The 20501-nt window shown below is 38.0% G+C and overlaps 1 protein-coding gene across 3 annotated transcripts in view; it reads right to left on the bottom strand.

Moving 5' to 3' along the window:
• Positions 1–20501, bottom strand: part of VPS13A (vacuolar protein sorting 13 homolog A) — a 264231-nt gene that overhangs the window by 124438 nt on the left and 119292 nt on the right. For all 3 annotated transcript variants that reach the window (XM_043565725.1, XM_043565727.1, XM_043565726.1), the window contains exons 29-33: positions 20086–20239; positions 19252–19368; positions 19075–19178; positions 9510–9677; positions 6833–7137 (exon numbers count right to left, since the gene is read on the bottom strand). In XM_043565725.1, the coding sequence (XP_043421660.1) occupies positions 6833–7137; positions 9510–9677; positions 19075–19178; positions 19252–19368; positions 20086–20239 (848 nt within the window). The remainder of the gene's footprint in view (positions 1–6832; positions 7138–9509; positions 9678–19074; positions 19179–19251; positions 19369–20085; positions 20240–20501) is intronic.

Below are 20501 nucleotides of genomic sequence, written 5' to 3'. Positions count from 1 at the left end.
GTGTATCTTTTCAAATTCATTTTTCATACTGTTTGAGAAAATACCCAGTAGAATTACCAGATCATATGGTAATTCTTTAATTTTTTTTTAACGTTTATTTATTTTTGAGACAGAGAGAGAGAGACAGAGCATGAACAGGGGAGGGTCAGAGAGAGGGAGACACAGAATCTGAAGCAGGCTCCAGGCTCTGAGCTGTCAGCACAGAGCCCGACGCGGGGCTAGAACTCACGGACCGCGAGATAATGACCTGAGCCGAAGTCGGCCGCTTAACCGACTGAGCCACCCAGGCGCCCCTCTTTAATTTTTTTAAATGAATCTCTATATACTGTTTTTCACAGTGGCTATACCATTTTGCATTCCCACCAACAGTGGACAAAGGTTCCTTTTTCTCCACACTTTCACCAACACTGGTTGTTTCTCGTGTTTTTGATTGTTACCATTCTGACAGGTGTGTGGTGATATCTCAATATGGTTTTGATTTTCATTTCCCTGATAATGAGTGATGATGAGCATCTTTTCACGTGTCTGCTGACCATCTGGATGTCTTCTTTGGAGAAATGTCTGTTCATCTCTTCAGCAAATTTTTTAAAACTGTGTGTGAGAGTGTGTGTTGAGTTGTAGAAGTTCTTTATGTATTCTGAATAATAACCCCTTACCAGATGTGTCATTTGCAAATACCTTCTCCCATTCATAGCTGGTCTTTTGGTTTTCTTGATTGTTCGTTGGGAAGATTTTTATTTTGCTGTAGTCCCAATAATTTATTTTTGCTTTGGTTTCCCTTGTATGTAACTGTTTTTTCTTTCTGCTTTTAAGATTCTCTATCACTACTTTTTCTCCATTTTAATTACTATGTATCCTGGTGTGCGTCTCCTGGGGCCGATTTTGTTGGGGGCTCTCTGTGCATCCTGGATCTGGATTTCTGTTTCTTTCTCCACATTTGGGAAGGTGTCAGCTATCATATCTACAAATTTTCTGTCACCTTTTTACTCTCTTCCCCTTCTGGGTTCCCTAGGATACAAATGTTATTACACTTCATGGTGTTACTGAGTTCCCTTAATCTACTTTCATTTTTCACTATTGTTTTGCTCTGCTTGATTGCTTTCCATTGCTCTGTCCTCCAGGTTGCTGACCCATACTCCTGCTTCCTCTAGTCTATTTACTCCTCATATATTTTAAACTTTAGTTATTGGGTTATTAATCTCTGATTTTTTAAATGTTTTCTTCCTCTTTATTAAGAGTCTCACTGAAGTCCTCTCCTTTTTTCTCAAGTCCAGTGAGCATCTTCATGATCATTACTTTCAATGGCATGCTCTTTCAGGCATATCATCTCCATTCTGTTTAGCTTTTATGCTGTGATTTTATTCTATTCTTTCATTTGGGACTTACTCCTCCGTCTCTCCACTCTGTCTCTCTGTTTGTATGCATTAAGAAAGTCAGCTGTGGGGCACCTGGGTGGCTCAGTAGGTTGGACGTCCGGCTTCGGCTCAGGTCATGATCTCGTGATCACTGAGTTCAAGCTCTGCGTCGGGCTCTGTGCTGATGGCTTAGAGCCTGGAGCCTGTGTCTCCCTCTCTCTCTCTCTGCCCCTCCCCCCGACTCACACTGTCTCTTGGTCTCAAAAATAAACATTAAGAAAAAAATTTTAAAAAAAAAGTCAGCTGTGTCTCCTGCTCTTGAAAGTAGTGGCTTTATGAAGACAAGGTCCACATGGTGTCCGGCAGTGCAAGGTCCCCTGTTCATCAGAATGTGGTGCTTAAGGAGTGTCCTCTATGTGTTGTATGCCCTACTACTGCTGAGCTGTGTTTGCCTTCCATCCAGTTGCCTGAAATGGTGCTCTTTGCTTGTTGTGGGCAGAGTTTGGTACCTGTGTTGTTAGCGGTCCAGTATGGGGCCACCATGGGGTTGAGGTGGGTCAGACCAAGTGTCTGGCAGAACAGTGGTAGCACTGAACCACAGGGGCCTCTCCCTGTGTTGTCCCCTGACAAGTTTTGTTAGTGGGTGGAGCCTGCAGTTGGACCAGATGTCTGTGCCTGGCCCACTGCTGAGGCCAGAGTTGAACTATGTGGTTATTTCCCCTATCCCCGTCACAGGAGTCACTTTGGAATGGGGCTGCCCCCCGCCTTCAGGGCTGCTTGCACAGTGGCAGACCTGTCCCACCTCTTTGGATGGACGCCTGCCAAGGGCACGCTGGAGGGGGCAGGTCCTCGGGAGAATGTGCGGGCAAAGTGCGTGGCGTCAGCAAGGTCTGTGCTCATCTGCTATGGGAGGGATCTCCAACCAGGAAAACTGCCCAGCGAGGATGATGGGGGTGGGTCTACAGAAGCGTGTGGCAACAGGACACACTATAAACAAGCTAGGTGGGGAGTGCTTGCACTGTGCTGGTTCCCACAGGTGCTCATGTATCTATCAGGGGAGGGTAAGGGCAATGGTCAGCTTTTCTGTTCTTGCGGATTCCCAAAAACTCCTATCCCTTCTGCACAAGACTTGAGGTTAGTAAATAAATCTCCTTCCTGTTTACCCTCAGTGTTTTTCAAACTGCTGCTTCTGTGCAAGGGGGCTGTTTGTTGTGCTGTCTCTTAGAGGGTGGGTACTCCATTTCCCATTGTGCCCTGGCTCTCCCAGAGCCGAACCTGAATTTTTAAAGTTCCAGGTATTAAGCCCACTGATAGTAAGAACTTGCTAAATTTACACCCCTGTGGTTTTCAAAGCCAAGTGTTATGGAAGATCCATCTTCCCGGTGCCTGCGGAGGTACCTGCTCCTTTCCCTTCTCCATGCCTACAGGTGTCCCGCCCTCCTACTGACAGCCTCATGGCTGAGTCTGGCTCCCCACTTTGTCTCCACCCTCTTTGACGTGGCCTCTTTTCTACATTTAGCTGTGGAGAGTCTGTTCTGCCAGTCTTCAGCTCTTTTTCTGGGTTATTTATACCGATGTGGGTATTATCTAAGGGTATCCATGAGACAAGGTGAACCCAGATCTTCCCCCTCTGCCTTCTTCTCTGGAAATTCCTCATATGCAATTTTAATAGGTGCATGTTATATGACTATAATATAGTCATATTTAACCTTCCATTGTTGAAAGTTATGTTGCTTTTATTTTTTCAGTATAAATAAATACTTGGATCAGTACTTTGTACCTATTTTTGATTAACTTTCTTGTTCTGGACAAACTGTAAGAAATTAACATTAATTGCTGTGTCAAAAGATTACCTCCTTAAAAATATTTGCCTTATCAGTGTTACTCAGTATCTGGAATAGATACTTTTCCTATGTGCTCCCACATTCTATTTTATATACTGTATTTTAATAGTTTATTGTCTTGTCTATAGTTTCAGTTAGAAATAAAAGCTTCATGATGGCGCCCCTGTGTGGCTCAGTTGGTTAAGCATCTGACTCAGGCGCAGGTCGGGATCTTGTGGTTCATGAATTTGAGCCCCACATTGGGCTCTCTGCTGTCAGCATGGAGCCTGGAGCCTGCTTAGGATCCTCTGTCTCCCTCTCTCTCTGACCCTTCCCCGCTCATGCTCTGTCTCTCCCTCTCTCAAAAATAAACATTTAAAAAAATAAAGAATAAAATCTTCCTGAAAAAAGGGGACTACTTCATCTCAATCTATGCTGTATTGCCAGTCCTTGGCTTAGATAATTGCAGTACGTCATATGCTATACAATTATTTGCTGAAATAAGAAGACAGAGTGTCACTTTGTCTGACACCTTAGTTGGGAACACAGGTTTTGGAAGATCAACACTTCTCATGGATATGCACACGCAGAAATAACTGCAAAAGTGTCATGTTTATTGATTTTGGGGTTACATATAACTTTTAGCGAATGGGCAAGTTCACACATATGGTATCTAAGAATACTGCAGACTGACTGTATATGTATGTATGACTGTAATACACATGGTCAGATGGTCAATTGCTGCTTACCTTTCTATTCTCTTTATTTTAATCATTGTAGTTTATAATACATTTTAGAAGTGCAGATGGTCAATTGCTGCTTACCTTTCTATTCTCTTTATTTTAATCATTGTAGTTTATAATACATTTTAGAAGTATTTAGTGCAATTCTATATATTTTAGTAGTACCTCTAATGTTATGATGTCTCCATTCCCCGCCTCAAAATCAATGTATACAAACTGACATCTTTATAATATTAGATCGAGGAAAATATTCTCTCGACATTTATTCAAGAGTTCTTTCTGGTCATGGGTTAAGGTCTACAACTTTCCTTATAGAAGTACTATAAGTATCTTTGTAAAAATTTTACATTGTGATCAGTAGCTTTGCAACAAAATGATTTCAACACAGGTTGTCACAAAAATAAAATACTTATTTGTCTTTATGTGCTTTTCTATGAAGCTGAAACCAAACTGAATTTCCAAATATCAAGAACTTGAAAATTATTTCAGGGAAAACCTGTAACTGTATAACTGAGTAATTCTATTTCTAGAAATTCATTGCAGGAAATGAATTATCCTAACAACATGAGTAGGATGTCATGATAGGAATAATTGTAACGTTATTTATAACAGCAAAAAAACTCACAATCAAATTAACTTTTAAACAATAGGCAACTAATTTTTAACAGAATAAAATGAAGTATTTAGAAATAATTTTGTACTCAAAATAATATGGAAAAATATTTATAGCATACTGTTAAGGGAAAAAGTGTATTTATGATGCAAAATATATAATTCTTCTTTTACTTAACATACATGTGCAGAAATAATGAACTAGAAGAAACATACCAAACTATTAATAGTACTTACCTCTGGGTGGTCATATTTTTCTGTTCATCCTAATACCATTTTATGTTATGTCTTCAGTAAAAAGTTAACTCATTTTTGGACATAAAAATAAATATTTTTAATGCTCTAAAGATATTTAGTAAACTCTTTTCAAAACAGATAATCATTTTGTAATATAGATTCACACCTGATTTACATGTACCATTTCTTGAAATCAGGCAAGATGTGATTTTAGATACATATTCCCTTTTAGTAAATTTAGACTTTTATACAGTTTAAAAGTTAATGAGCCATCTGAAGTTTAAAGTGTCTCTATGTATCTATAGCCTATTATTAAAATAAAAGTCTCTCACCTCAATATTTCCCTGTGATTTTTGAATTCCCTGGGCTTGGCCGAACAAATCTACATTTTCCAATGTCTTCACTAAATGTATCACTGTAACCGAAACCTGGCTTTCCATGGAGCTCTATTAAATAGGGGCCAATTTTTCTCCAACATCCTATTCATCTCAGCATTAAAAGACGGAAGTCATTTTCCTTAGTTTGTAATGATATTCAATTCTCACTCCTATCCTTTTAAGAATATCATCATCCAGACTTACCACTTTCTACTCTTGCTTTCCTGTATCAACTAGTCAGTGCTTATTTTTGAAGACTTTAAGATTGATGAATTTCCAGTTTATAAACCTCTCTACATTCTTTTACTCTTTATGTACCCTCTTATCTTTGATTTCTTCTGTCTCCATTATCCATCAACAAGACTCTCAATATTTAAAAATCCCGTCCCACTTTAGTCACACCTGCTTGTTAAAAGTTCAGTCTTGCCTGAATCCGACACCAAATATCAAGTACTACATGAAAAAAATTATCATGTACTCTTAATTCATGGTTAACAATGTCAACAGAGTCCTCAACATTGTCTCAACATATCTTCCTGGAATGCCTCCCATCTCTCTGCCTGCCATTTCTTAGTCTCTTTTGAGAAATATATATGCCTTGTGTATTGGCATTCCTCAGGATTCTGTCCCGTTATGTCCCACTCTACAAACTATGTGATATCACTTGTTCAGTGACTTTAATAGATAGCTAAATATTACTAAGGACACCCAAATCTGGAAGTCCAAACACTCTCCTAAAATCTACACACATATGTTCAAGTGCCTTCCAATCTTTTTCTATAGATCTCTATACCAAAGTCAGACAGCAACTTCCAAGTTACTTTACCCACGAGAGAACTCAATGTCTCCACTCAACTGTTTTTTCTGCATTGTTCTATCTTATCTCGGTGAACTAAATTATTACCAAATAACAAATTTTGTAAGCCTGCAATCTGGAGTCAAATTTCTCTCCTCAAACTCTGACATCCATTCAATAATCTCTTACTATATATTCTACTTTTTAAGTTTCTCTTAACTGGCTAGTTCTCCACTACCTCACTTCCCTACCCTAGACAGCATCACATATAATTCTTATGGAAATCACACCAGTAGTTAGTAAACCACTCTTTCAACCTCTAGTGTTGTCTCCTTTTGACCTGTTTTCTACAACCCTTCTAAAATCTAAGTGTGATCCCATTTTTGTGCATCAGCTCATTACTTTCATTAAAGAACAGCTACCTTGACAATGAAGTAGAAACTGTTTATTCATCCTTTGTAAAGATTGTGCATTATAATACGTCTTGTTCCCAGAAGAGTGCCTGGGATACACGAGGTGCTTCAATTTCTCCTTCCATCCAACATGAAATAATATAAACCGAATTTATCACACTGCCTGAAACAACTCATCCCCTTCACCAAAAAAAACTCACACAAACAACATTTAAAAATGATTTTCAAGACACAGAACATCAGACAACAGTCACTCCTGAGAGATAAATTGTTTAGTCTTCCTGGCTACCTAAGGAGCACTTTTCAAATACTATGTAGGTTTTCAAAAAACTTGCGCAAGAGAAATTCTCAAAATTAGTATAGTTATAATAAAATAAAATCTCCCTGTAGATAGAAGACTCCGGATACCAAAACCTCTCATGTAAAAAGTCTGAAAAAGACCGCATTCTCCATAAATGTATCTAAGAAAAGCTTACCTGTATAGTCGCATTTCACTCAGCCTTATTGTTATCAAATCAATAATGGGTGGGGGGTTGCTCTGGCTCTCTGTTATTATATGGAATGTATTTGTCATTGTAATTAGCCCAAAATCAGCAACAAAAACATTTTCAGAAACTGGAGACTGTGGGATGACCACCACCGGGGCTTTGATGTTAACATCCAATGACATTCTAGAACTCCTCTGTGCCAGTTCTTTTACACCAGTAGCCGCCATTCCTGCTGCCTGAACAGTAGCCTCAGCCAAAGCTTGTTTAGCCGCTTGAAAATTATCTATAAAAGCCTAAAAGGTAACAGAATTTTATTATTAAGGTTACCATTAATGAATGTTAATGTTAAATGCATACTGATATTGATGATCTTACTTCCGTGAGAAAAATTTTTTCTCGGTACAACCAAGCATTCTTTTATCCAAGTCTGGTTATCTGTACTAAATCTCAATATTCTCCACTGAAAACTGAGAAACAGTAAGATACAGATACAGAAACACAATAAAACAACAAAAATTTTGTCCCGGGGAAAAAAGTTAACATGTAGATATTGCAAGGTTTCAGTAATATACCTATTACCCTTATTAACATACTTTCCCTAATGGCTAAGCAATCACACTGTATTCTCCTATACAACCTCAAAGGACAGACAGCTTATTTAAGTTTGTAAACTACAAAGTAACTTGAAAAGTAATAAAATGTCAAGAACTCTGTAGTTTTTGAATTCTGACCTCCAGAAAAAATATTTCAGTGACATAAAATGTATCTAGAATTATACCTAATTTCCAAACAATTTGTTTTCAGTAGTTGTTTCCAAACAATTTATTTTCAGTAATTTTTTTTAAACAGAAGGGTTTTTTTTAGCTTATTTATTTTGAGAGAGGCAGAGCCAGGGTGCACAGGGGAGGGGCAGAGAGCAAGGGAGACAGAGAATACCAAGCAGGGTCTTCACTGCCAGTGCAGACATTGAAGCAGGGCTCGAACTAAGGAAACCAAGATCATAACCTGATGCTGAAACCAAGAGTGGGACACTCAACCAAGGCACCCAGGCACCCATATTTTCAGTAATTTAAGACTAAAAGGCCATCACAACAGGGCTCAGGGACATAATGAGGCTGAGTTATAAAGATAAATTAGAGGGGCTCCTGGGTGGCCCAGTCAGTTAAGCACCCAACTCTTGATTTCGGCTTAGGTCATGATCTCATGGTTCTTGAGAGACCAAGCCCCGTGCTGGGTTCTGTGCTGACCATGCGGAGCCTGCACAGGATTCTCTCTTTCTCTCTGTCCCTCCCTTGCTTGTGTCCTTTCTAACTAAATAAACTAACAAACTTAAAAAATAAATCAGAAAAAAAAAATTAGAACAGGAATGCTTGTTCATATTTACTATTTGTGTATGAAAACACACTACAAGCTACAGGAAAAATTGCACTGTAATCTCAAAAAGATCACAGGGGTGCCTGGGTGGCTTAATCACTTTTTGGCTCAGGTCATGATCTCATGGTTCGTGGGTTTGAGCCCCATGTCAGGCTATGTGCTGACAGTGCAAGAGGCTGCTTGGGATTCTGTGTCTCCCTCTTTATCTCTGCCCCTCCCCAACTTGAATTCTCTCTCTCTCTCTCTCTCTCTCAAAAATAGATATTTAATCAAAAAAAGGTGCGCTTGGGTGGCTCAGTGCATCCCACTCTTGATTTCGGCTCAGATCATGATCTCACGATTTGTGTGTTCGAGCTCATAGGGCTCTGGGTTGACCGACTAGGATTCTCTGTCTCTTCTCTCTCTGCCTCTCCCCGACTCATGCTCACTCTTATTCTCAAAATTAAGTAAACTTTAAAAAAATTTTAAAAAGATCACAAAAATAGCAACATTTATTTAGAATCAGGTAATTACCTAGTTTATACACTAAGATTTAAAGACAACATTTTTTAAAAAGTGAATACTGAAGTCCTAAAGACAGGTATGATACAGGAAAAAAATAACTAGGAAAAACAGAAAAAGAAATCAAACATCATACGGTGGTATCATATAGAGATTCATTCTAAAGCCTTTACACCCCAGATAGAACACACAATAGAAAACATAATTTCCATAATGATTACTTACATGAGACCAAAACATACTTCAATCATAGAGTTTTTTTTAATTAATTAATTTATTTTGAAAGAGAGAGAGGCAGAGAGAGAATGGGAGAAAAAGAATCCCAAGCAGGTTCCACCCTGTCAGCACAGAGCCCAACAAGGGGCTCAAACCCACCAACTGTAAGATCCTGACCTGAGCCAAAATCAATAGTTGGATGCTTAACTGACTAAGCCACTTAGGCATCCTTATATTTAGTATTTTTATTTAGAGTTGGAAGTCAGGTAAAATAAAGACTTAAACCAATTATGTATGAAGAATTCAATTAATACATATAACAAATCCATGTATGGTATACGTACATATATTTAATACATTAATATGTATGCTTGAATTAAATGCAATATTCTCATATGAAAATGATATTATATAAATAAAACACTATGCATTTCAGCATTGATAAAAGATACCCAGAAAATTCTGAAAAATCAGGGGAAAAAAATCAAGTGAGGAATTACTGCTCTTCACCTAACACACAGCAAATAACTTCCAAATAGTAAGAAAAAATAAAAAAATTGATTAGTATACTTACCAATATAGAACATAGAAATTTTGTGACAAAAACTACTTCAATGCAACCAACAGTTAAAGTAACTTGAACATCAACCACGTTCATATCTGTGTATGCAGAACCAGCAGTTGCATCCACAAAAGAGACCATTTTGAAGCTGAAAACTTCTTTTCCAGTGATGTAAACGGCCTTAATGAGAGAAAATCCAACTATCAAAATCCACTTTTGAAATGTGTTTTCAGTACAAGAGTAAAGTACAAAATAATAAAATATACACACATATTTTGAAAATCTTTCAAGTATTCAAGCCAAGTACAAATAAAACAGTAATTCTAACACCTCTATTGGAAACTACACTGCAAGATTTTTCAATGTGGTGGTGGCAGCTCCCTTTGTGGGCCATGAAACCAACATAGTAGGTCTTCTCAACATTTTTTTTAGTGGGGAAAACAGAAGAAAAATGATCAGATCATACAAACATTCTCATTTAGTGTGTATATTTGGGTACTGAGAGTTGCCCAATGAACATACTCTTTGGTCACTGTAAAACGTATGAAAGACGCTGTACCTCTACAACTTAATGAAAACTATTTCTATTTTAAATATGTCAACAGGTTTTCCAAATCCTTCAAAAAGTCTCCTCCTATATTTCTCTTCCTAATTTGTTTGTGACAGGTCATCTCAACTGCTGAACAAGACTTACATACAGCAGTTTATTTACTTAAAATTTTTTTAGTGTTTATTTATTTTTGATAGAGAGACAGAGCACAAGTGAGAGAGGGGCAGGGAGAGAGGGACACACAGAATCCGAAGCAGGCTCCAGGCTGTGAGCCGTCAGCAAAGAGCCTGATGCGGGGCTCGAACTTGTCAACTGCGAGATCATGACCTGAGCCAAAGTCCGATGCTTAACCAACTAAGCTACCCAGGCGCCCCTACATACAGCAGTATGCTCTGCAATACTAGCGAAATCTCAACCTCTGCAATACTAGCGAAAAATGGTGGAGAAAACAGCGCATGTGAATTGTCAAAAAAATTTTGTAAGCTGGACATATCACCAACTAAACTTAGTTTATAGCTTTCCTGACCCTTCTAAATGCTGGAAGGTAGAAAGCTGAAGAGCCATCAACAAGCAAATGAATTCCAACATGGTACAAAGAAAACTTCAGGAACCAAAGATATTAAGGACCTCTGAAGGCTGAGGCGCAAGATGAGGCTGAACAAAGTCTACAGGAATTCTGCTTCTGCCCTGAATGTACAATGCTGGGCAGAGGTCCACTCCAAACCTTGGCAACAACAATAGCAGCAGCAGCAGCAAAAACAACAACAAAGAACTAGATGACCTATAAAAATCACAACAGTGCTTAAAACCACTAGAAATCTGAGGCTACAAGCCAAGGAAGCAGCCCAAAATGTAAGGATAAAACAGTCCAGAAACAGGGGCGCCTGGGTGGCGCAGTCGGTTGAGCATCCGACTTCAACCAGGTCACGATCTCGCGGTCCGTGAGTTCGAGCCCCACATCAGGCTCTGGGCTGACGGCTCAGAGCCTGGAGCCTGTTTCCGATTCTGTGTCTCCCTCTCTCTCTGCCCCTCCCCCGTTCATGCTCTGTCTCTCTCTGTCCCAAAAATAAATAAACGTTGAAAAAAAAAATTAAAAAAAAAAAAAACAGTCCAGAAACAAAATCCCCCATCCTCAGCACAAGATAGAGCTGAAAGAATCTGAAGCAGTGGGTATAATGAAGGCAATCATATTAAACAAGAACACTCAAAGCCAATTCAACTCTCCGTTAAACTGACTCAACCTCCATGCTAACTGCCTGGCAGAAAAAAAGACCCATTATCAGACATAAATACTATTCATTTCAGTATCTACTGTTCCATACATGATCTCTTACACTCAATCAATAAGTAAGATACACTGCAAAAAGCAAGGAAAAATAAAACCCATCAGGTGACACAGAAATCAAGAGAACCAGGTTTGCTCATAACACAAATATTGGAAATTTCACCCAGTGAATTTTAAGTTCCTATGATTAATATGGTAAATGTTTCTAGTAGAAAAAGTGGAAAATATGCAAGAACAGATGAATATCACCAAAGAAACAGATGAAGAAATGAGAATCTAAGAAAATATTAAAGATTAAAAAAAAAAAAACAGTAACAGAGATGAAGAATACCTTCAATGGGTTAATAAATAGATTCAAAAGAGCTAAGAATAAAAATCAGTGAACAGTTAAGCTATAAAAATAGCTTAACAGGGGCACCTGGGCAGCTCAGTCAGTCAAAGTATCCCACTCTTAATTTGGGCTCAGGTCATGATCTCACAGTTCATGAAATCAAGACCTGTGTAAGGCTCTGCACAAAGCCTGCTTGGGTTTCTCTCTCTCCTCCTCTCTGTCCCTTCCCCACACTCTCAAAATAAATAAAGAAACATTAAAAAAAAAAAATAGCTTAACAGAAATCATCCAAACTAAAACAGGGGAAAAGAAGGGGAAAAAGTTGAACAGATGATTCAAAGGTTGTGAGACAGTATCTAACAAGAATCTAGAAAGAATTTTTGGAATCCAAGAGGAGGAAGTACAAGGAGCAGATGAATAAGGGAGAGGAGGGGGAGGACAGAGAGAGACAGAGAGACAAAAAACTATTTGAAAAGGTAATGAAAAATAATGTAGACATATCCAAGAAGCTCAGAAAACCCCCAAATCAAAACACACTTACATATTCCTAGAAGCACCATACACAAATCCTGAAAGAAGTCAGATAAAAATGAGAAACATGTATAAAGGAGCAAAGATACATTGATGACTTCTCATCAACACCATGTCTAAGAAAGAATGCTGGAGCTACATCTTTAAGAGTTTGAAATGGGGTGGGGGGGTGGGGCGGGAACCCTGTCATCACAGAATTCTATACCCAGCAAAAACTTCAAATGGGAAATGAAAATGAAATGAAAGTGGGTTCTTTTCCAGTTCTCATTCCTCCTTGTGCCCTAAAGCTGAGAGAATTCATTACCAGCAAACTTGCACTATAAGAAATGAGTAGAAACAAAATAACAAGAAACTTGAAGCTACATGAAGAAATTAATTCCAGAAATGGCTAGAAGATAAAAAGAGCTTAAAAAAAAAACTGCTCTAAAGAAAATTGACTAAACCAAAATCAGTACATATGTATTATAGATTTTCAGCATACACAATATCAAAACATATTGTGGTAATACCATGAAAGACAATAAATAATTAGGGGTTGATAGTAGTATTGTAAGGTATACTACACATGAAGCAAAAACATTATTGGAAAGTAGACTATGATTGAAATTATGAATCGTAAGCCCAAGGGAAACTGTAAAATTAATGACAATCCAAAATCAGGTTAAATGTGGGGAGACAATACAATAAACAGAATAAAACAACTAGAAAACAGAAAACAATTAGAGAGAGAGCAAATTTTAAAGTTTATTATTTGAGAGAGCAGAGGGGAGAGGGGAAGAGAGGGAGAGAAGTCCAAACAGGATCAACGCTGTTAGCTCAATCCCATGACTGTGAGATGATGACCTGAGCTGAAATCAAAAGTCAGACGTTCAACTGACTGAGCTACCTAGGCACCCCAAGCGATAACAAATTTTAAACCAACTATATCATAATTGGATTTTTTTAATGGCCTAAACACAATTTAGAAGTCAGAGATTGTCAGACTGGATAAAAAAGCAAGATTGAAATATATGATGCCTCTAAAACACTCACTTTAAGTATAAAGACATAGACTAAAAGCTAAAACATAGAAAAAGATCTACCATGCAAACACTAATCATAGAAATCTGGAGTGGCTATATTACTACCAAAGCAAACTTCAAATTAAGGGTAATTACCGGGTTAAAGAGAGATATTACATAACACAAAGGTTCAATTCACCAAGGAAGTATAAAAGCTCTATGTAGAAGATCTCTGAAACAATGAAGCAAAAAACTGAGGTAACCGAAAGGAGAAACAGACCAAGCCACAGTTGAAACTTAAACAACAGAAAATCAGTAGCCTGTAGAATTCTATCAACCAACCTAGTGCTCTGACATTTGTGGAACATTCAACCCAGCAACACCCAAACATACACATTAATCTCAAGTATACTTGGAACATTCACCAAAGTTGATGTTTTATGGTCCATAAAACAAACACCAACATGCTTAAAAGAACTAAAAAAGTTTTGGCTTAAGAGGGATATTTAAACTGGAAATCAGTAACAATAAGAGATCTGAAAGGAATCTCAAATATTTGGAGGTAAGAGGTGGGGAGTTAGGATGGAGAAGTAGGGGGACGGGGATTTCCCTCATCCCTTAAACACAGCTGTATGGAGGTCAGATCACTTGCAACACCCAGGAAATCTGGGCAGAAAGATTTCCACAGGTGGAGGGAGACAGCCTGGTGGATTCCGGGTGCGTGTATGTGAATTGGGACAGAGGAAACAGAGGAGGCATACAGGGGAGGGAACCCCTTCTGTGGAGAGATAAAAGGGAAAGCCAGAGAGGCTGTGGAATTGTGGTACTGACAAGGTAAAAAATCTCTCTGTGCAACTGTGGTATCGACAAGGTAAAAAAAAATCTCTCCGGACCACGGACTGAGGAACAAGAATTACAGAGAGTGCCAGTTTCTATTTTGCAACATCTTTAGGAGCTGAAGATCAGAGTTTTCAAAAGTGCTTGACTTTCTGCAGACTGAAGCTGCGACGTGCACGTGCCCAGGGTGGGGGGTGGGGGGGGGAGGCGAAGGGAGCCAGGCCTGGGGCTGGGTAGCGATCTCAGGGGTGCACCAGTAGAGACAGTCCCCTTCCTCCAATACTGTGGGAAAAGAGTTTACTGCCTCCCCAAGGACAAAAGACCCTGTAGGCGCCAGCCAGAGGCCTTTTATCAGCAGGGTGGAGTGGGGCTACACCAGAACAGGGTCCGTAGGGTGCAGGGCCCTCTAAGACATTGGGTTTTGAATCCCAGCTGAGCGCCTCTGGCACTGGAGACTGTGGAGCAGGGCAAGCCCACCTCTGGCGCCACTACGTGAGGGCTGCCTGAGCGGTGTGGCTTGAGACCCCTGTCTGGGGAGGAGAGATTGGGGTGTCGCCATTTTTCCCCCATCACCAACAAGATAGGGCTTCAGGGAGCAGCACAGGGGCCCCCAGTGGAGGTGGGACCCCCCTACACCAAACCCTGCCCCTCCGTGCCTGGCAACTGCGTATCTACCTAAGCAGAACGGACACTGACCAAACCAGAGGGCCTGTCTTCCAGACCAGCACAGCCATGGGTCTCAGGCACCAACAGACAACTGTTTTGTGGTTTTGTCTGTTTGTTTTTCTTTTCCTTTTTTCTTTTCTTTTCTCTTCTCTTTTCCTTTTGGAATCAGGTTCATAGTTTGAGTTGGTTTTTGGTCAATTCTTATTTTTTTATATATATAAGTTTTTGTTTGTTTAATCAGGCATTTTTACTCTTTTCTCTTTATACCTTTTCTAGATCTCCTTCTTTATTTTCCTTTCTCTCTCCTTGAATTAAGCCTTATAGTTTTTTTGATTCTCCGCTTAAGTCTTTTTTTTTCCACCCCTTTCATTTTTCTCTTTATATGGGATCAGACTCCCCCTTCCTTTCCTTTTTTCCAGGGTTACTCCAGCAAACAATTCAAAGCACACCTGGTGGAAGGTCCCAACACTCCACAGATACAAGCAAGGCGGAGCTCTGCAGTGGACTGACCAGTGGGATAGAGCAGCCAAAACGCAATCACAGAGTGTACGCTCCACACTCCAAAAGCACTTCTGAAGGGCCAGGTCCTGGACAGCGTACAACACCTTTTTAATATAGTACTACTTGCAGGTGCAGGACACATAACAAGCTATTAAAACACATAAAAGACAGAAACCTAGCCAAAATGATGACACGGAAGAACTTTCCTCAAAAGGAGATCCAGGAAGAAACGTCAGCCAGAGAAATGCTCCAAACAGATATAAACAATATATCCGAACAAGAATTTAGAATAACAGTCGTTAAGACTAATAGCTGGGCTTGAAAAAAGCACAGAAGACAGCAGAGGCTCTACTGCTGCAGAGATCCAAGACCTAAGAAGTAGTCATGATGAATGAAGAAATGCTATAAATGAGATGCAAAATAAACTAGGTACAGTGACAGCAATTATGGAAGGAGAGAACAGAATAGGCGAAACAGAAAATACAATTATGGAAAATGATGAAGCTCAACAAAAAGAAGGGAAGGAAATCAAAACGTCTGGAGGTTAAACAACCTATTTCTAAATAAACCATGGGTAAAGGAGAAAGTTGCAGGACAAAATAGAAAATATTTTGAATTGAATAAAAATAAACATATCAAAATTTCTAAGATACAACTAAAGCAGTGCTTAAAGGAAAATTTATAGCAGTAACTGCCTGCATTAGAAAAATGTCAAATCAGTAACCTAAGTTTCTACCTTAAGAAACTAGGAAAAGAAGAAATTAAATCCAAAGCGAGAAGGAAGAACATTAAAGAAAAAAAAGAGAGAGAAGACATAAAAAAATTTAAATAAACAACACTCAATTGAACCAAAAGCTGATTCTTTGAAAAGAATGGATAAATCTCTAGTTAGACTGTTGAAGAGAAAATCAGAAAAGACAAAAATTAAAATCTCATATGCTAAGACAGAATCAGACTAAAAAGGTTATATACTGTAGTATTCCGTTTATTCAACATTCTGGAAATGGCAAAACAGTGACTCCTAGGTGCTAGGGTCGGGAGAAGGGATAACTACAAAGGGCAGGAGTAACCTTTGGGAGGTGATAGATATAATCTATTATCCTTAAGATGTTGGAAGTTACATAGCTGTAGGTGTTCAACAAAAATCAAGGAACTATATGCACTAAAAAGGCTAAATTTTACTTAATATAAAGTAAACCTGACTTCAAAAAGAAAAAAAAAATGGGGGGGGGATGGAAACCAGTGAAGAATTCTATAAAAGGATTACTGAGGCCCTTTACGACCTCCCAAATGTGCCCAGCAGCTTGCTGCCACAAACCTTTTATAGTTGCTACTTCCTCTACATGGAACGCTCTTTCCACATTGACAACTGATTCAGATTTCACTCTGATGTTCAGAACAGGATTTCCTGATAATCCTAAAATGTTATTAGAATCTATCATATTATCCTACTTTATTGGTTTTCAAAGTACTTATTCTCCCTAACATAATTTTCTATTATTTACTGTTTATTATTTACCCCAGGAAACAGACTTTGCATCTTTCGCTGACCATAATATTCCAAATATTATTAATAAAAATACAGAATATCTTCCACAAGGCACCTGAGTGACCTTGTGACTATTCCCCTAAAGCCCAAGAGAAGAAAATAATTTTGTTTAAGACAGAGTTTAGAGTAGAGAGGATACGGCATAAGACACACCAGGTGCAGAAAAGGGGTAAATAAAACTAAAAAATGGGTATTTTAAGCAAAAATCTGTAAACTGAAGAGGTCCCCAACATTCTTCAACCATTCTGGCTCCCAGAATTTAGACTGTTAGGCTTGTACTTACAGTACTTTTCTCAAAGGAAACTCACGTAAGAGGAAAAAAAGCCTTCACTCTCAATTTTTGAGGCGATAAAATTACTCTATCAGTGCCTCATCCACTCTTATGTCTGTCTAAATCCAACAATTAGAAATACTTATGTACCTACCATTCATAATAAGCAATAATAATAATTAACAATTAAGGGGATAATTCTTGTAAACATTCACTTTTGAAACATTCTTCTATAAAGAAGACAAGAAATTTACAATGAGATCTTATTTCATAAGAAAGTCAGATCAGCTAGAATCCCTTTCAGATTCTACGTTAGTTATGATACACAAAATTAACGGTCATCTATACAATGGTTCTCGGGTAAACAGAGGATGATGCTCCAGGACAGATTCAAAGAGTCTGAGAACTCCAGGTATCCTTTACCCAACTGCCCAAAAAGCTAAGAAGCTAAATACATTATTATACCCCAAACCCACTCAGGGCACAATAATTAGGAAGCTCTGATCTGAGGCAAATAGTTGTCCCTCTGCTTCCTAAACATGTGGAGTTACTGAACCAAGGCAGTTTATTTAAAAATCATGTACAGTATGGGTCGCCTGGGTGGCTCAGATGGTTAAGCGCTGGATTTGAGGTCAGGTCATGATCTCATGGTTCATGGGTTCGAGCCCCGCATTGGGCTGTTAACAGCTCAGAACCTGGAGCCTGTTTCAGATTCTGTGTCTCCCTCTCTTTCTGCCCCTCTCACTCCCCTCTCTTTCTGCACCTCCCCCACTCACACACACTCACTCTCTCTCTTTCTTAAAAATAAACATTAAAACATTTTTTTTTAAAAATTAGAAGTAAAATAAAAATCCTGTACACTAGAATCAAAGTGAAAGAATAGCAAGGGGAAATGGGGTGGGGCAAGGAGAAAGAAACTTTTCAGTTTGTAGCTTACGTTGAATTTTTAACCTCACAGATGCATTAATTATAAAATTAAAAAGAAAAAAAGTAAATAACTTGGATTATGTTATCAGTTTCATTACTAATTATTTGTATGACTTTCAGTAGATGCCTTTATTTATGTGAGCTGTACTTTCTACACAGGTCAAATAAAACCAATAATCTTAAATGTGTTAGTACTTTGCTTTTTGTTTTTGTTTTTTTTTTGTTTTTTTTAATAAAAGCAAAAGTAATACATTAAACCATGGCTTCTAGAAGATTTCTTGTTCCTTATTACTATGGACCACGCACCTTTAATGCTCTGACACTCTTGTTATTTCACGCTAGCAAGCCACAATAAGGAAATATAAAGAGTAAGGATTTTCATTTAACATAAAAATCAGGTCATCACTGTATCTCATTGGTATTATTGCCACATTTTCCTTTCACACTCCAGACTCCGACTTCCTGACTCAAGAAGTAACTCAGCCTTTTCTGACCCTACTACTTGATGTTCTCTTCACTCCCTTAAATACACCCTCCTACCTATATGCTCCACTGTTCAACAATTACCTGTCCAACTCGACAATGGTATCTGGTCCAAGAACTTCACCATCTCACACCCAGTACTAACACCTATCCTTTCAACCACTAGCCATCGGGTTCAAAGGACTCTGTTAACATTGTGAACAGGTATACTATAGTAAGCACCCATGAAAATAAACTTAAATAATTTCATCTGCTCAGTCTGACTTCATATCCACTGCTGTTGAAATCTGAAATGCATCACAAGATTCACAGTATTTGAAGAGAAGAGCAAAAAGAAAAAAAAAAAATTGAAAAGGCATTTACTAATTGCCCTCCCCCAGTCTCCAAATATGTTTCAGAGTACGATATAAACTTCTTTATGAGATACTTAATCCTCATTTTACAAATAAAAAGCATCTGAGATTAGGTCACACAACCACTAGGGAACAGAGCTAAAATACAAACCCAATTAGGCCTAACTCCAAAACCTGTCAACTTAATAAGCCACACTGCTAAAATGCTGACAACTAATTTATACCTATGACCAACCTTAAAGGACACTCGTATTTAATGATGTACTATTATTTAAGAGAAACAAGTCCATACCTTTTTGTATAAAGCTGTTTTATCAGAATCCAAGACAATTATATTCCTTAGCTTTGCATTTATTTCAGTGGCTGAAGTCCTCATTATTATCTCAGAATCAAGCCCTAAGGGAATAAAAGGAGGAATGAATGGCTGTTCATTTCATAGTTCTCATTTTTTTTTCTGAAATTTTATTACCTTCAATCTTAATTTCAGAAATGTTACGTTTCTGATCTTGAATAAAGATCTGTAAACAAGATAATTCTGCCAAAATCTGCAAGGTAATAATATCTTCGTTCTTGGGTAGTTTTAAAGCTGCAAAAAAAAAAAAAAATTATAAAACATAAGGAAAAACTTTGAGTAGTTACCTCACTACCCTTATAAAGTAATTGAAGTATAAGATAAATTAATAATACTAGAGGAAAACCTGATTTTCCATTCAATTGAAATTAAGATATTCCCTACTAAACTAGGAATTCTAAAAAAACAATCAAGCCTAATGAAAACAAAGCCAAACAAATCAAACAGACACAACCAAAAACTATTCCTACATGAGACTAACAATTTAGTTTCATCCTGGATGACACGAAAAAAAACTGTAGTTGCAATATCATGAATCATTTGAGACACAATGATTATGAGGTGGTATTTGTCATGGTCAAACCTGCAACTTTTCATTGCTTAAAAAATATGTGCTTAAAAAATACAGTCTGATAGGATTAAAATTTTCTTAGTTCTAAATTTCTAATCCAAAATTATGATATCAAATGCATGAATTTTAATTCAAATACTACTACTATATGATATTTGACTAAAAAGAGTGACATGATAAATAAAAACCGCATTTTCTCACTGGTAAATACTTTCTTTTGCTGTTATTTTCTAAAATTTACCTGGTACATAATAATCTTTCTAGATGCTAATTTAAGCAACAGAATTCTGGCGCCAATATTATATATAAGAAAACAAAGAAAAAGCTAAAATTTATTGATCTACATGGTAAAAAACCTTGAAGCTGAATTTCAAACGTACACATTTTTTTAATGACCTCTCCTTTGTCTTCAGTCTCCGCAACAGACACAGAGGCTCGTTTTTCTTCTAGTTGTGGGAGTACGTTATTAAAATAGTTTATTGTATTCAGAAGTGCTTCAGTATGTAAATGAATATCCAAAGAGGAAAAATTCACCTAAAGAACAAAGCTGATTTTAGTAACAGGTCAATAAATACCTGTCTGTTGCTCAGTATAAGGCACTATAATTTGTGGTAATAAGAATAAAATTCATGGGGCACCTGGATGGCTCAGTTGGTTAAGCTTTCAACTTTGACTTGGTTTCTGATCTCGCAGTTCATGAGTTCGAGAGTGGCATCGGGCTTTGCGCTGACAGCTCAGAGCCTGGAACCTACTTTCTGTTTTGCGTTTCCTTTGCTCTCTGCCCCTCCCCCACTAG

Source organism: Prionailurus bengalensis, chromosome D4 (assembly GCF_016509475.1).
Source record: "Prionailurus bengalensis isolate Pbe53 chromosome D4, Fcat_Pben_1.1_paternal_pri, whole genome shotgun sequence".
In the NCBI taxonomy this organism is placed as follows: domain Eukaryota; kingdom Metazoa; phylum Chordata; class Mammalia; order Carnivora; family Felidae; genus Prionailurus; species Prionailurus bengalensis.
The sequence above is the reverse complement of the archived record's forward strand: the minus strand, read 5'-3'. Positions and strand labels throughout refer to the sequence as shown.